Source organism: Gobius niger, assembly GCF_951799975.1.
Source record: "Gobius niger genome assembly, chromosome: 15".
Lineage (NCBI taxonomy): Eukaryota > Metazoa > Chordata > Actinopteri > Gobiiformes > Gobiidae > Gobius > Gobius niger.
Window position 1 is genome coordinate 8,398,352 of NC_136866.1, and position 16,128 is coordinate 8,414,479.

General features: G+C 40.2%; 3 protein-coding genes across 3 annotated transcripts; all 3 read left to right on the plus strand.

The window, feature by feature from the left end:
* Positions 1-849: 849 nt before the first annotated feature.
* Positions 850-3,169, plus strand: LOC306974409 (protein c-Fos-like). Its single transcript, XM_079571642.1, has 4 exons — positions 850-1,115; positions 1,510-1,725; positions 1,815-1,922; positions 2,031-3,169. The coding sequence occupies exons 1-4, from the start codon at positions 984-986 to the stop codon at positions 2,682-2,684; spliced, it is 1,110 nt and encodes a 369-aa protein (XP_079427768.1). The 5' UTR covers positions 850-983; the 3' UTR covers positions 2,685-3,169.
* A 4,208-nt stretch (positions 3,170-7,377) lies between these two features.
* tmed10 (transmembrane p24 trafficking protein 10) lies at positions 7,378-10,090 on the plus strand. The gene is made up of 5 exons (XM_079572316.1): positions 7,378-7,620; positions 8,343-8,463; positions 8,549-8,622; positions 8,785-8,911; positions 8,993-10,090. The coding sequence occupies exons 1-5, from the start codon at positions 7,444-7,446 to the stop codon at positions 9,112-9,114; spliced, it is 621 nt and encodes a 206-aa protein (XP_079428442.1). The 5' UTR covers positions 7,378-7,443; the 3' UTR covers positions 9,115-10,090.
* Positions 10,091-10,899: 809 nt separating this feature from the next.
* Positions 10,900-12,720, plus strand: eif2b2 (eukaryotic translation initiation factor 2B, subunit 2 beta). Its single transcript, XM_079572336.1, has 8 exons — positions 10,900-11,170; positions 11,288-11,408; positions 11,553-11,704; positions 11,771-11,934; positions 12,010-12,105; positions 12,176-12,313; positions 12,385-12,451; positions 12,526-12,720. Exons 1-8 carry the CDS (start codon positions 10,999-11,001, stop codon positions 12,681-12,683), a joined length of 1,068 nt encoding a protein of 355 aa, XP_079428462.1. The 5' UTR covers positions 10,900-10,998; the 3' UTR covers positions 12,684-12,720.
* Positions 12,721-16,128: the final 3,408 nt, after the last annotated feature.

Below are 16,128 nucleotides of genomic sequence, written 5' to 3' on the forward strand. Positions count from 1 at the left end.
CCCGTGGGTGAAAGCGCACTGACTCTGCATTTTGGTTTAGCGTTTTATTTGACCTAAAATACAATTGCAATTATGTTTCGTGCTTTCCAGTTTCGCCCATGAAGTCAATATACTATTGTATTTGTTTAGGCCTTTATGTGGAACAAAAAACATTTCATTAATAAGTTATTACTACTACTGTTACTGCTACTACAAACTCTACCACTACCCCTTCTACTACCACTACTAGCTGCTGCTGCTACTACTACTCCATACTACTACTACTACTTCTACTACTACTACTACTACTACTACTACTACTACTACTAGGCTATTAGCCTACTACTACTACTAAAACATAGTCTATAGCAACCTCATGTGCGTTGACTCAAACAGCTAAATATAGAGGGTTTATTTCTTTGCTTTGTTATGTAAACCAGGACCTATACAGACGATTAGACTCTTTTTTTAGTGGCTTCTGTGTCTGTTGTCTTGTATTTTGTCGCTGTCGGCCAGTCTCAGATCGGTGTATTTCCCAGCAGGGCACGCCCCTCCACAGGATGAACCATATATGGAAGATGACGTACAGGGGATCCCGCTCTGGAACATTCCATTTGTTTGGGATGAGTTTTGTGGGGGAAAAAAACATATTTTGCTAATTTAAAACTGAAAAGTGCACATTGTGTTAATGAATCTTCAATATTTAATGTTGTTGTACACCATAAGAAGTTCCAGTTGCTCTATTACTGCGCTGTTATACGATTGTTTGGTGCATTTGCTCCTCGGGACATCGCGTAATGGCACTCCCCGTTACATACGTCATTGCCAGCGCCTATAAAAGCCCTGCGAGCTGTCGCTGTTGGCAGTCCAACTTTTAACGCGGAGCAACAGGACGATCAAATATATTGGACAACTCACATTTTTTGAAACAAACTTTTCAAGGGATTTTCTAGTCTTACTGTCCCTCAAAGAAGAGTTTGTTGGATTTATTCCATTTTGAGAAAATGATGTTTAACGCTTTCAACGCAGAGTGTGATTCCTCGTCTCGCTGCAGCACAGCCTCACCGGCTGATAACTTGGGTTACTATCCCTCACCAGCCGGATCTTACTCCAGCATGGGGTCTCCCCAGTCTCAGGTGAGTCCACTTAAAAACTTTGAATGGTTTGCTTTGAAATTAACATGCTTTGTTTGTTGTTGTTTTAACTAAATAGTGCATAGCTAATGTAATGCAACATTTAAAAAAAAACCTCATGTTATACTATTATTTATAGGCTAAAAACTAATTTTAAATGATAATGATAACAATAAAGTAGTATTTCATTAATATAGCATTGCTCTCGGAGCTGCTTTCCCCATTCATCCACTAGACACTCCAGAGAGAATGTGGAACGTCATAGTTGCATCATATGGATATTTTTAACCCATCTTGCTTTTTATAGACTGGTTTTATTCAAAAGCAACCAACATTGCTCTCCACTCTTCAAGTTTAGCAGGTGTACTGATGAGAGCTTGTGCTTTATTTCTTGCAGGAATTCACTGAGCTGACAAGTACCACCTTCATTCCAACGGTCACAGCCATCTCAACAAGTCCGGACTTGCAGTGGATGGTCCAGCCTTTGATCTCTTCAGTAGCCCCCTCAAACAGAGCTCACCCATATACTTCAAGCTCCAGCCCATCATACTCCAGGCAAGGCATGAGGTCCACCACCAAGGCTCACAGTTCCAAAAGAGGCAGACATGAGCAGGTAAATATTTAATATATATAGGTCCCACTCAATCAGTTATGCATTTAATGTTTCTGAATGGGAGATTTAACTTTTACTTGTTCTGACAGATCTCAGCAGAAGAAGATGCAAAACGCAGAATTCGCAGAGAGAGAAACAAGCAGGCAGCAGCAAAATGCCGCAACAGGAGGCGGGAGCTGACGGACACCCTCCAAGCTGTAAGTATCCACTAAATAATCAGAAATGTGTTTCAACAACATTTTTATGATATTCAGTGTTCCCCATTGTCATTTAAATTAATGTTATATATTCCTTTTTGCTCACAGGAAACTGACCAGCTGGAGGATGAGAAGTCTAGCCTGCAAAATGATATTGCCAAACTCCTTAAAGAAAAAGAGAAGCTTGAGTTTATTCTTGCTGCCCACCAACCCATCTGCAAAATCCCGTCTGAGCTTGACGTGGACTTCCCTGTGACAGCTGTCTCTCCAGTCCTCTCCTGCCTGTCTATTGATCCCTGCTCTCAGACACAGACGAGGGTCTCCAGCCAAACCACCTTCACCTCAACCTCCAACTCCATCTTCTCCACCAGCAGGCCCACTCTCTCCACCGCAACCGTCTCCAGCACTACAGTCAAAATGACCGATCTTGAGAGTTCGGTTTTGGAAGAGTCTCTGGACCTGCTCGCCAAGACTGAGATGGAAACCGCCCGCTCTGTGCCTGAGGTGGACCTGAGCAGCTCCCTCTACACCACACAGGACTGGGAGGCCCTTCACACCTCTACCAGTAACAATGACTTTGAACCCCTGTGCACACCTGTGGTGACCTGCACTCCAGCAAACACCACGTACACCTCTTCATTTGTGTTCACGTTCCCAGAAGCAGATGCCTTCTCCAGCTGCGGTATTGCCCACCGGAGAGGCAGCAACAGCAACGACCAGTCCTCTGATTCCCTCAACTCACCCACGCTGCTGGCCCTTTAAAGACTTTCACAAACTCTAATGCTTCCTTCTAAGCACATTTCCCCAGTAAAGGGAATGTGCAGATCACAGGGCTATGGAAAAAGAATAGTAACACCTAGCAATTTACTTTCTATTTTTTATTTTAATAGATCTAGACTTGCCTATAACACCAGTGTAGCAAGTATATGGCATGTTTTAACAATGCTACATAGAGTTTTAAGTTATATTTGATTTAATGGTGCTAGAAATACATTGTATTGTGTTTGCAGCAATAGTCATTATTGGCCCAGTTTGTTTGTGGTTGATGGAATGTGAGAATAATTGTGAAGTTTATATAGAACTCTAAAACGTATGTGCTTTGTCCTAACCATGGTCTGAGTGGTCTTATATTATAAAGTTTTCTGTGAAAACAATAGTGCTTTTATTTATGAAATTTAAATTTATTTTTTTACAGAGCGTCTATGTGTTTGCAAAACATGTAAATAAAACGTAGTGATATTTAAATTAACCTTTTTGTTAATCGTCTTGTCTTGATCCTCACACACTCCGTGGAACTGAACACATTCTCAAAAGATGTACATAGCAGTAGTTTTCCAAACCCTTGACAAGCTCTATTTATTGTTCCGTTTGTTGCCAGGGTTAACCCATACGTCAGGGCCCTCACGTCAGCACGTTCTTTCCATTTTTTTTATTTGCAAGCCTAGCGTCATGACGTTTTACTTCCGTGCCCAAATATAGCATTTCCACAAGGAACTGCAGTTTCTAGCTGAGAGTCGCAAAGACAGAGGACATGGAGCGCTATGGCGAAGACTGAACGTCGTTGCTCTCATTTAAAACGTATCTGTAACATCAAGATCGTAATTGATTCATATTTTCTTTAAGGATAAGAAAGCTAGTCTGTGCAAAGAACGTGAGGCAATGCATGTAGGCTTCAACCTGACAATACATGATGCAATACAATAAAATTTACTACCGACGTCATTTTTGTTATTCGCAATACCTGCGATTTGGCAGGTATTGCATGTCCCTCAAATTGTAGCTACGCGCAGTTATAACGCCCGCCCCCCAGAAATTACATGAGAAGCGTTAAATTGCCATGTCATAACCACCTCACGATGAAACATCTTAACAAACTTTTACATTTTTTAACATTTTTTAACAGCTCAAATATTTTGTAAATGTAAAGGGTCGCACATTGATGTGGTTCACAAATCCAGACAGAGATACTCATAGTATATTTATATGGCAACAACATAATCTCTAAAACCCTTTACATTTTTCTGGGGGTTTAGCACTCGGAAACATTTGAAGACGCGCAACTCCCCTTCCTGGATACAATTTTGTAAATGTCATGTTTCACATGTTACAAATATTTTACCTTTTTTCAACCAGGACAATCCCTGAGATTAGAATCACTTTTTGAAGGGAGGGAGTCCTAGTCCCAGAGGGAATCCTATTGTACATGTTTTAATAATAGGGGAAAACGGAGCATCTGGAGCAAACTTAAACAGGCATATGTAGAACATGCAAACTCCACACAGAAAGGCCCCATCCAGCCCAGGAGTTGAACCTTTGACCTTCTAATACTTAGACATGCATTTGTGTACTGTTTGAGTAATGATCTTTGATCATGTAATATTGATGTATCAACATGCATAGACCAACATGTGTGTATAAAGGAAATATACTGTGATGGGTTAAGAACGTTAAGCACCTTTCAATGCCGTTGGAGGGTTTTCCAATTTATACACAACCTTTTGTGCAACACGTTCAAGAAATCACTAACTTCCTCCACCAAAAGTGCTTCTGGAAGTCAAAACTAACAATACAAGTTGCACTCTAATTATGTTTTCTTGTTAGCACTTGAGATAAGTTTCCCCCTTTCAATATGCTGTGCCTAAGAACCTGTGCTTATTAATAACTCCTTGCTGGCCCATGGGGTTGAGGTAGAGGCAGAAATAGCAGGTGCCTATTGCTCCTTTTAACATCAGCATCAACAGCAGTAAAATTAGACCACTATGACGCCAACCTGCGTCGGAGCTTCAACCCAGGGGAGGAACTAGGAGCGTAAGCTTGAGTGAGAGAGCGGGGAAAGGCTGGAGCGTGGCACCGAGAGGAGGAGGAGGAGAGGAGAACATGATGAGGAGATGAGCGAGAGCAGGCAAGCGAGTCAAACTAAAAATCAACCTGATGGTGAATTTACAGAGAACCATGGCAGCTCACAATGAAATTCCACATCCAGAACAAGCCACATACAATGCAAACAATTAACCTAATTGTGACTTCATTGTTTACTGACAATCGATGCACACAGAGAAATCTATTTCTAACATGTTAACATGCAGATTTTGTGGTACATGGATTCTCCTAAATATGATCACGGAAACTCTTTGTCCTCTGGGTGTGTGTTTGTTTCTTATTAGCCTTCTTCAGTACAATGAAATCAGGTATTTCTTGATTTGATAAAGTCTCATCAATCGATATGTAGCCTAATGAATACTGTTTGAAATGAGATTGCATCATAGTAACAAAAAGGGTGTGTAGACTTGTACGTCATGGGGCAGGCTCATGCAAGATGTTAAAGATAATCTTGGTGTGCTTGGTGACAGACCGTGCCAAAGGTGATAAACCAATACTGGTTCAGTAGTTCAATTAGTTAATATTTTACAATAAAATTTTTGACAACCCTAAGATTTTAGATTGTATAGACATGAGTTTTTAGGAACATTACATTATAGTATTATAGATAGGGTTTTTTGTCTTGCTTTGAAACGGAAAAAGAAATTGGTGTATACATTCGTGTAAAGTAGATGTAAGATTAGTTAGAAATACAATCTTTGTGGTGACGCAATATAAATGTTAGAAAATATCTCACTTTCACAGGGAGCATGTTTTCTATTCTTAGCCTTTTTGACGTAAGAGCTGCTGTCTTACGAGTGGGACTTCTCGCTCCAATAATGAGTGTAGGGCTGGTGCTAGACTCTCTCTGAGCAGCGTGTCCCCGGATAAGCTACAAAGATGTCTCCCTGGAAACTGGAAGGCCTCATTGCCTGCAATGGGTAATCCCTCCTCTGTAGGTGACACCGTGTTTCATAATATTGGCCATGTCTATTTATATGTAACAATTTGAGTGTATGACAGCTACGAAACCAATATAGTGAGAACCCAAGGGAACATTTGCAGGTTTTAAGCCTATTAAAAATGTCTTTAAAGGAACAGTAATAGTTTTTCCACACTGAGATTTGTTCTTATTGGAGCTTAGACGAGTTGTACGTACCTGTCTGGTCTTTGTGTCTACCCGTGGAAGAGCTTGGTCGCTTCTAACATCACCCCATTTGGAGTTATAGGAATATACAGGGACAGGCCAAATGCTAACAACATCTTTGGTCTTTGAGGGCACGCAAAAACACCTGTCTGGTCTTTGTACCCGTGGAAGAGCGTGGTCGCTTCCAACGTCACCCCCATTTGGCGCTAAAGGAATACATTGGGAGAGGCCAAATGCTAACAACATCTTTGGTCGTTTTGCGTGACTGAGGGCACGCACAAAGACTTTAGACCCTGTCACAGTACTGAGACAGCCTTGATCAGGTGACAAATAACATCAGGCTACATACAGATGCAGGCACGGTCACAGTTTTAGTTCTGCTGGACCTGAGTACTGCGTTTGACACAGTGGACCATGGGGTCTTAGAGAGGTTAAAAATCTGGGTGGGAATCTCTGGAAAGGTTCTCGAGTGGTTCAGATCCTACTTCGAGGAACGAACTTACTATGTCACTATGGGAAACTGTGTCTCAGACCAAATGGCATTGACCTGTGGGCAGGGGCGGACTGGGACTTAAAAACGGCCCTGGACTCTGACCAGTCTGGCCCAAATTAGCATTACCCAAATCTAGAAGCTCTTGTACTGGAGAGCAACAGTGTAACGCCTCATTTGAAAGCTAAGACCTACATGAGCGATTGCAACTTTTTTTCATTACTTTTGTGGCTTCGTCATTGTGTTTTGTCACTTTTTTCATTGCTTTGTTGCTGTGTTTTCGTCTCTTTTTTTTTGTTTTTTGTCATGTTTATGCCACGTTTTTGTCACATTTTTGTTGCTTTTATGGCACATTTTTGTCCAGTGTTTATCCTCGTTTTCGTCGCTATTTTGGCGCTTTTCTTTTGAGCTTTTAGATTAGGGCAAAGCTCGGTTAAGGCGCAAGATAAGAGGTCAAGGAGAAAATTGAGAGGCCAAACCAGTGGCCCTTCTGTGCTCTTCCAGAATGGACATATGCCCAGTCCGCCCCTGCCTGTGGGGTTCCCCAGGGGTCGATTCTGGGACCCCTCTTGTTCAATTTGTACATGCTTCCGTTAGGTCAATCAAAATCAAGTAACAATGTATCCTATCACAATTACGCAGACGATACTCAGTATTTATATTATGAGTGTATTATTTGATTTGTTTTATTGTGTTTTTATTGTGTTTTTGGTGTTGCTGTGAGGCACATTGAGTTGCCTTGTGCATGAAATGTGCTGCAGTTTGGAAATTAGTCTGAGAGGCATGCAGCCCATGTTTTATTTTTTATTTTTTGCATTAAATAAAAGCACATGCACCTCAGCTCTTTTAAAGAGAGGTTGCAATTATGATATCAACATCCACCTCAGCCAGTGTTCAGTTGACCAGAAGGTTTCAGTTCATCCGCCGCTCCAGTTGAGGGCGCTCTGGATCCACACTGCGCTAAACAAACAGACCTGGGTCGGCGTAAGCTGCTGGAGCTTCAGTCGGTTGCTCCTGTTTCAGCCATGGCTCGACTCGCCGCTATCCTGCTCTTACCGGTTCTCATTGAATCGGTTTTCTCAATTTCTTTCTTCTTGCCAGTCAACTCAAGGAAATGTTTACGAGAAGAGATCCACAAAGACGTGCTAGTTACGGGGGAGTATGAAATAAGTGAACAAGCCAACACCAAAACTAATCTAAAGGTGAGTACGGGATGAATACAGCTTGCTTTATTTTTATTTTTAAATTCCTTATAGAAACAACGTGTTGTGCTGTAGAAAGTCTATGCTGTGCACAAACCCCATGTGTTTCGTTCATGGTCCTGAGTTTATCGGTTGTCTACGAGTTCTTTGTAGAGACCGGGTGACAGCTGGTGTTAGCATTGTAGCTCAATCGGGCCCAAAAACCAGATTGACTTCCTGGTTTACGCAGTGTACTTTTTGTCGTGAAATGACATTTGTTTCTGTTATTTTTACTTTTGTATATTAAATGCCAATGTCTTCTTATGTATTGTTATTTCTTGTTTAGCTTCCCATATCTTTTTTTACTGAATCCAGACCAAGGCATGCTCTGTCGCTGTTACACGTCAGTCTTACAGCACTAGCCACATTAGCCTGTTAGCCTACGAGGCTAATAACATAGTTGGAAGCATGAAGACTTTCAGTGGCTTATTAATGTTTATCATGTATTTCCACGGACTGTTCTGATAGAGAATACACATGTTACATCAGTAAATGAATGTCTAATCGTGAGCTGTGTTTTTCCTTCTTGTCTATGTCAACAGCTGTCAACACAAATAAGGCTTTTATTCTCTGATAATGCAGTTTTTAACATTTTTTGGTTGTAACTTATGATGGAGATTGTGTAATGTGTAAAAGGATGATTTGCTTTAAACCAAAAACGTTTAATTGTATTCAATTTGCAGATCACAGACTCCTCCAGCCACACACTCTACTCTAAGGAAGATGCCAATAAAGGAAAGTTTGCATTCACCACAGAGGACTATGACATGTTTGAGGTTTGCTTTGAGAGCAAATCACCAATGGGTATGATTTATAAATTACTGTTTTCTGTGAACAAATGATACATATATATTCCGCTGCATCAAATATTGGTATTCATTTTACTCAGGGACTGGGAGAGTACCTGATCAGCTTGTCAATTTGGACATGAAGCATGGCGTGGAGGCTAAAAACTATGAGGAGGTATGCAAGCGAATTACACATCAAATTACATATCTTTCTCAAATTCATAATGTTCATGTATTGCACATTTAAAGTTCATCAAGCTTTGCTTAAGCACAGACCGATCAAATTGAACTATATTGTGCTATATTACTGAGCAATATAATAAAATGTTTTTCCTAGATTGCCAAAGTGGAAAAGCTGAAGCCTCTTGAAGTTGAACTTAGGCGACTGGAGGACCTGTCTGAGTCTATCGTGAACGATTTTGCTTACATGAAGAAGAGGGAAGAGGAAATGCGTGATACCAATGGTATGAACAAACATTATTTTATTTTAGCATTTTGTATACAAAAATAAACATACACATCCTTTTTCCCCCCTTTGATTACAGAGTCCACGAACACGCGTGTGCTTTACTTCAGCATCTTCTCCATGTGCTGTCTCATTGGGCTGGCCACGTGGCAGGTCTTTTATTTGCGGCGCTTTTTCAAAGCAAAGAAGCTGATTGAGTAAAGCATCACTTCCTCCTGCTGAAGCTGCTTTTAAGTTGGGCACAAATTGCAAGACCTTTTCTCTTTGAACTAGCTTCAACAAAGAAATTTGACTAGAATGAAGGCGCTCCAAATCACGGTTAAAAAGAATGTTCTCTGAAGTAAAAATGAACCTGCTTATTTAGTGGCTTAAAACATGAAAGCATTGTAGGAGAAATGCATTTGTAAGATACAGTGGCCATGTTTCACTATTTTCTGTGACGTGAGTTCAGCCATGGTACTTACAAAAGTCTCTTTCTGCACTACTTGTAAATGTTGTAGCTACTGAGTAACCTTGAATTGGCTTAACAGATTTCAGAGCTTGGTTCAAATGGATGTGCCATGGGAAAATGGCCTTTGTTGATGTACACACATTTGCCATACCAAGCAAACTTGATCCTTCGTGCCCTATTATCAAGTAAAGGCTATTTAAAAAGCGGTTGGCTGTTACATGAAAATGATCAACCACCTGCCTCACTTCATTTGGCATTTTGCTTGTGTGTTTGGTAGCTAAATTTAATTTCTTTTTTGTTTCAAATTGTATATACATGTTGTTTTAGTTAGGGAGGGGGAGTGGTTTTGCTTCGTCAGTAACATTCGCTTGAATATAAATGAGGTCACCGTTTAAAAACAAAGCCCAGTTAACATATTTCTATTCTGTTGAGCTATAGCCATACGATTTATGTTGCAGGTTGTGAAGAAAAATTAAAGTATTAAAGTCATCTTTGTTTGCATAACTACCCATTCAAAGGTTTTAAAACCCTGGCTGAAACACTGTACGTTTCCATTTAAAACAGATCTATATATAGTTTTTTCCCCCTGTGTTGTCCATTGAGTTGGGGTAAATGGGTCTTTGGCTGGGGTTCTATACATTTTGGGAACATTTTTAACGATGGACATGTACACAGTCTGCGCTGTCGGATTGTAATTTTTATGTTAAAATAAATTTTGTAAACTTCTGTGGCTTTTCTCGACTTGGACTAATTTACCTGGGCTGTTAATGTGACTGTCCAAATGTGTCAAAGTGTCAGACAGTGATAACGCTGCTCTATTTTGCGCTTGGACTTACACTATAGACTGTAAAATGTATTAATTCTGCAGTCTATGATACCAGCAGAGCCATTGCTGGGTTGCAGGTGACATCACAGCATTCTAAAGGTCTATAATATTATGTAGAGGTAAAATTATTTTGTTCCTGAGGAAATCTTTGTTCTTGTACAGGGACCTAGCGATTGATATTAATGATCATTTTTGTAGTTCATACATTTTCTTTTTAGATATGACTTAAAAGTGTAATGCAGTTATTAGGAAAAACTGGCTCCTGCCCCCCATTGGGTCCTGTGACGGCATCACATGCTAGACCTTGCAACCCAGAGTAAACGACCATGTCTTTTTATGTCTGTGTCCTATTTTTTAATTGTTTAGGCGAAACATAATGAAAAAATATTTGAAAACCTGTCCTGTCAAAATATTACTTTGCGCAGCACGATTCGCTGTTTTAACAATAACCAGGTTTATAAACGGTCAACCTGCTGTGAATTCTGCGGAGGGACGTGATCATTTTATACAGTCTGGATTTAAAAAAAGAAAAAAAGCACAGATTTTTTTTTTTATTATTATTTTTATGATTCATGGCACGAGGTCTTTCAACATAAATTAACTAACATATTGCTGTGACAGAAAAACAGCACAGAGCGATGTATGTAATATGTACATATGACGTCGATGCAACGAACACAAATATCAACCAATCAGACAACAGCGCAACAACCCGGAAGTGCATGAGTGTATTTCCCGTGTGACAGATCCACATTACTACAAACAGAACTATAGTACTTCAGTGCGATAAAAACTCATCACAAAAACAATGCCGGGTCCGGATAAAGAAACCGATCTGACTGAGCGAATAGAGGCTTTTTTGTCCGAGCTAAAGCGTGGCGGCAGTGGGACAGGACCTCTGCGGGGCTCGTCAGAGACCGCCCGAGAGACTACTGCTTTGCTCCGCAGAATCACCGCCCAGGCCCGATGGAGCAGCGCAGGTGAAAATCACGTTCAACTTTCTCATTTTGCATTTATGTAGTGTTAATGCGGTAGTATCGATTGTATTACTTTAGTAATATCAGTGTGACATGAGTCATTGCTGTGCATTGTTTTAGGCGACCTCATGGAAATTATCCGAAAAGAGGGAAGACGAATGACAGCTGCCCAGCCCTCTGAGACAACTGTAGGCAACATGGTCCGACGTGTACTGAAGATCATCAGAGAGGAGTATGCCAGGTGAAGATATGGTGTCACTTAGAATCTTATATTACCTCGTATTTGGTCAAGAAGCCAATGTTCTCAGTCCCTAATTTCACTTTTATTACTCGAACAATGGTGTTCTTCTTATTGTGTTTAACTATGTATGTTTTTCTTCTGTAGATCCAGAGGAAGCAGTGAAGAAACAGACCAACAAGAATCTCTCCACAAGTTGCTGACTTCAGGAGGTCTCAGTGAAGAAAACTTCAGACAACATTTTGCTCCACTCAAAGCTAATGTTATTGAAGCAATAAATGAGTTGTTAACAGAACTTGGTGAGTAAAATGTAAAATATTACTACTTAGTTGCTCAAACTATTTGAACACTGTTGTGTTTTACAGAGGGAACCACGGACAACATTGCGATGCAAGCCTTGGAACACATTCACTCCAATGAGGTGATCATGACCATTGGACGCTCACGCACAGTTGAAGCCTTCCTCAAAGATGCTGCACGCAAACGCAAATTTCATGTAATTGTAGCTGAGTGTGCCCCTTTCTGTCAGGTAATCAACGGTTTTACCAAATGATTGTGATGACTAAAAAAGCAAGACTTATCATAACATTTCATTTCTTCAAAGGGACACGAAATGGCCACCAGTCTTTCAAAAGCTGGCATTGAGACAACTGTAATTGCAGACGCTAGCATATTTGCAGTAATGTCTCGAGTCAACAAGGTGGGTATTATAATAGGAACTGTGTAACTGTGTAAAATTGAGTGCAGTGTGATCATGTTACTCCTTGTAGGTCATCATTGGGACACAAACTGTGCTTGCTAATGGAGGTTTAAGGGCTGTTAATGGGACACATACTCTTGCCCTTGCTGCCAAACACCATTCAACACCTCTCATTGTCTGTGCTCCAATGTTTAAACTTTCACCTCAGGTAGGAATATAGTCCAATGTTTTTTGTTTGTTTTTGAGGAGATCAAGTTTTGCATAAAATGTGTTTTGTAGTTTCCAAATGAAGAGGATACTTTTCACAAGTTTGTATCGCCTCATGAAGTTCTGCCCTTCACTGAAGGTAAACTCCATAACCAATAAATCATTACAGTTTACTAATGTTTATTTAGTAAAAATCACTGTTCTGTCCCACAGGTGAAATTCTGTCAAAGGTGAATGTACACTGCCCAGTCTTTGACTATGTCCCTCCTGAGATAATCACTCTGTTTATCTCAAATATTGGAGGCCATGCACCATCATATATTTACCGACTCATGAGTGAACTTTACCATCCTGAAGATCACGAGCTATAACTACTGTAAAAAGTAAAATAAAACGAATCAATCTCGCTCGGCAAAATCTTGTGTCCTGTATCATCTTTGTGAATGGGTTGTCGAGTCTGCATTTTGACAACTGACACAAAAGGATTCACGATTTAGGTTGGTCTTTTCCTGACAGCTATACATCACGTATGCGACAGGGGGCGCTGCAGCACTGCAAAGGTTTTGTCAGAAAACCAAATACTGTTTTGTAGTGGGCTTTCTAAACTTGTAAAAGGAATATTAAACAATTGACAATGCATAAAATCGTGGTGTTTCTGAACAGCAGGTCATCTTGACAGAAACGGTTGGTATCATTTGAGCTTTTGTCGCTTCATGTTTTGTATGGAAAAAAAAACACTTTACTTCAGGGTTTTCTTGCTTGATAATATAACGCATGTAATAAAACTACTCCCACATGCGAAGTTTCAAATGTTACTCAGGTTAAAGTAACTACTGCTTGGGTATATCTCATCCAAGAAGATGACTAGGTCATGGATCCATCTACCAAGAGTTGTATGTACGCTTTTAGTCTGTCTTTCACCTTTAGTCTGGCATTCACTTTTCTCTTAAGTTGGTAGAATTTACCAAGTAAAAAGTAGTGTCCCAAATAATTGTTCAAGTAAATGTAAAAATGTACACTGAGAAAATGCTGCTTGAGCGTAAAAATCTGATTTATGTTTCAGTTGTTGAAGTTACAATTTGAAAATTGTAATATTTCCAAAGAAAATGTGATAAGAAATCTATAAAAAGAAATGGATTTATGTTTTTAACATTTATTTTTCTATACTTTATTGTGAAGAGGAAGTAAACAAAACACAAACTAAATCTATTCTATGCATTAACATGAAGCTTTTTGATCCTCCTTTAGTCTACCGTAAACTTGGACATTTGTGGAAATAATGCTGTGCATCTTATTATTAGGATCGGATCGTAATACATTTTACTACAATACTCGTATGGATGCTTTATCAAGTATCGCTATACTTTCAATACTTGTGTTTGGGGATATTTTTTATCATCATCACTTTGTTAAATGTTGTGTTTATTCACTTTTGAATCTTAACACTTCAAGAAATGTCAAATGGCATTTGGTTTATAAACTTGGAACACAATTTAAGGTAAACATATTACTTATCATAATTACTTACTGTATCGCAATACATAATGGATCGCCCCCTGAGTATCGTGATAAGTATCGGATCGTGACAATAATGTATCGTCCCAGCTCGACCAGTTATATAGCATATATATAAATAGCATTTGAATCCATAGACTTGCTGGTGAGTTTTCTAGACTTTCTGTCACGGTGAATCTGAAAAGTGGCCCTGCAAGTAGGGGCCCATCTTGACAAAAATCAATATCTCAATATTCTTGGGGACTTTCTTGATAACTACATTGATGTTAGAAATGAGTTATAAAAAAAACTAAATTTATACTTACTCCTTTCATTGTTTGTAATGAAAGGAATCAGGTACAGGGCCTTTAAAAAAAATGATATTTCATAATATTCCACAAGTAAAGTAAAAAGTCCCCCATGATAAAACTGCCATGAAACTACTGACCACATGGACAGAAATAATGAAACATCTAGTCACAAATATTTGGGAGTCCCCGAGTGAGAGAAAATGTTATGCATCACAGTGTTGCCGTAGTCATTTATGAGTCTTGATGCTTAGACGAGAGCACAGATAAATCTTCCAGTGTTTTTCATCACGCTGACTGCAGCTCTTTGATGAGAGGTTGGTGATTTACAGGCACATGTGTACAGGCCATTACAGCTCTTAATGAACAGTGGGAGGAGTCGGCCTACAGTTTGGACCCACTGATCCTGAAGGACATGTCTATGCCCACAGGAGCAGCCTGAAGTGTCTTGATTTCTGTTCGGTGTCCACAGTCATTTTGTTTTCAAATGGTGAATATCGTGACCAATTTGAGAATGACTGAATTTCAGTCAATGAAATATATAAAAAGCAAATATAATATAATTTATTTCTGAAATGTTGCACTTCTATGCAGGTCCAGTTCATTTGCTTTTAAACGGCCCCAGTGTCCACAACTAATGTGAGAGAGCTTACAAGTTTTTGTCACTTGACTATACCTAAAACCAAAAACTATTGTGCATTTGACTTAATCCTGTCACCCAAGCAGGTCCTTCTTTTTATTGACCCACTAGCCCACCCCACCCCTCCCACTGCCCTATGTTGCCTCTGGCTGTATGCCTACTTGACGTGCTGCTGGTGTGATGCCAACAGGCACCCCCTTGCGGAGGCGTGGGTCTAAGTGAAATTTCTCTGGCGGCCCCAGCTGTTGCCTGACGGGGCTCTAAACTGCAGCAGGCTGTCGGCATCAGAGCAGGTCCCACGGGGGTGCGCGGTCGAGTGCTGTGATTAGTGAGAATAGGCAACAGGAGCCATGTGTCCCCTGGAGGGGCCCCAGGGACCTGAAGACGCGTGGCCAACCTGTGGACCACAACCTGTAGCCTGTTCAAATACAGACTGTGGCTCTTAGCTGGTGGCCTGGCTGTGGGTGTTGGTTTGTGTGGATAGGCCAACACAGAATAATAATGATGTTTGTGGCAGTAATAATCCGTTTTTTAATGTTAGAATTAAAACTTGATAGCTGAACACCACACCGTATACAATTTTACAATAATAATTTCTGTAAGAATATCATTTAATTTAATTAGGAAGGAAATTCAATATAATTCAATATACAGTAATACACTGATAAAGACACTGTGATGTTATTCATATATCACATCACAGCTTATTCTGTTCATTCTGGGACCACAGTCACTGGATCATGATTTGGTTTCTATCGTCCGCCCCAGAACAAGATTCAAATGGTGATTTGTGTGTGCTCTGTTTGATCAATGGACATGTGTAACTGTAACTGTTTGGTGGTGTTTAGACTGAGCAGTGTATTACAGTTCAAACATGTGCTTCCAAAACTTCCAAAATATTTTGCCATATGTATGGTGAGTGAAGTTAATATGTTAAAGCTTAGAAATGTTAATGAGCACATTGCTCCCTGAGAGGCAAGGCTCTGAATTGGGGCATTTTGCTTGGACTCTAGTGCCACAGCTATAGTAATCGCAGCTTTAAAGATATAGTGGATAGGTAATAAAAAGGTGTCTAGTAATTTTTAATCTGTCTCTGCCCCATCACAGGATCATTTTGTGGGGCGTGCACTGGAGAGCAGTGGTGTGTGCAGGTGTATGAGGCTCCATCTGCCGCCTTCACTGATGAGTAAAACCATGACATAGATCCAGCTGGAGACAGAACGAGGGGAGCACGGCCTCATGGGAAATCATCACCAGCGCCGTGTCCACCTCTGCAGCGCCCCCGAGAGCTATCAATAAGTGGGTAATTGAATTTTAAGCACAAACAGTGGCGTTAGAGGAGCGTGTGTGATCGGGTGGGGATGAGGATGTTTA

What these genes read in the sequence shown, in the direction of transcription:
- tmed10 (XM_079572316.1), top strand. Translation starts at nt 7,444, where the DNA reads ATGGCTCGACTCGCCGCTATCCTGCTCTTACCGGTTCTCATTGAATCG. An exon ending in ACACCAAAACTAATCTAAAG is followed by an intron (nt 7,621 to 8,342) that starts GTGAGTACGGGA and finishes TTCAATTTGCAG; the next exon opens with ATCACAGACTCCTCCAGCCA. An exon ending in GGAAATGCGTGATACCAATG is followed by an intron (nt 8,912 to 8,992) that starts GTATGAACAAAC and finishes CTTTGATTACAG; the next exon opens with AGTCCACGAACACGCGTGTG.
- LOC306974409 (XM_079571642.1), top strand. Translation starts at nt 984, where the DNA reads ATGATGTTTAACGCTTTCAACGCAGAGTGTGATTCCTCGTCTCGCTGC. An exon ending in TGGGGTCTCCCCAGTCTCAG is followed by an intron (nt 1,116 to 1,509) that starts GTGAGTCCACTT and finishes TATTTCTTGCAG; the next exon opens with GAATTCACTGAGCTGACAAG. An exon ending in TGACGGACACCCTCCAAGCT is followed by an intron (nt 1,923 to 2,030) that starts GTAAGTATCCAC and finishes TTTTGCTCACAG; the next exon opens with GAAACTGACCAGCTGGAGGA.
- eif2b2 (XM_079572336.1), top strand. Translation starts at nt 10,999, where the DNA reads ATGCCGGGTCCGGATAAAGAAACCGATCTGACTGAGCGAATAGAGGCT. An exon ending in GGCCCGATGGAGCAGCGCAG is followed by an intron (nt 11,171 to 11,287) that starts GTGAAAATCACG and finishes GCATTGTTTTAG; the next exon opens with GCGACCTCATGGAAATTATC. An exon ending in AGTTCTGCCCTTCACTGAAG is followed by an intron (nt 12,452 to 12,525) that starts GTAAACTCCATA and finishes TCTGTCCCACAG; the next exon opens with GTGAAATTCTGTCAAAGGTG.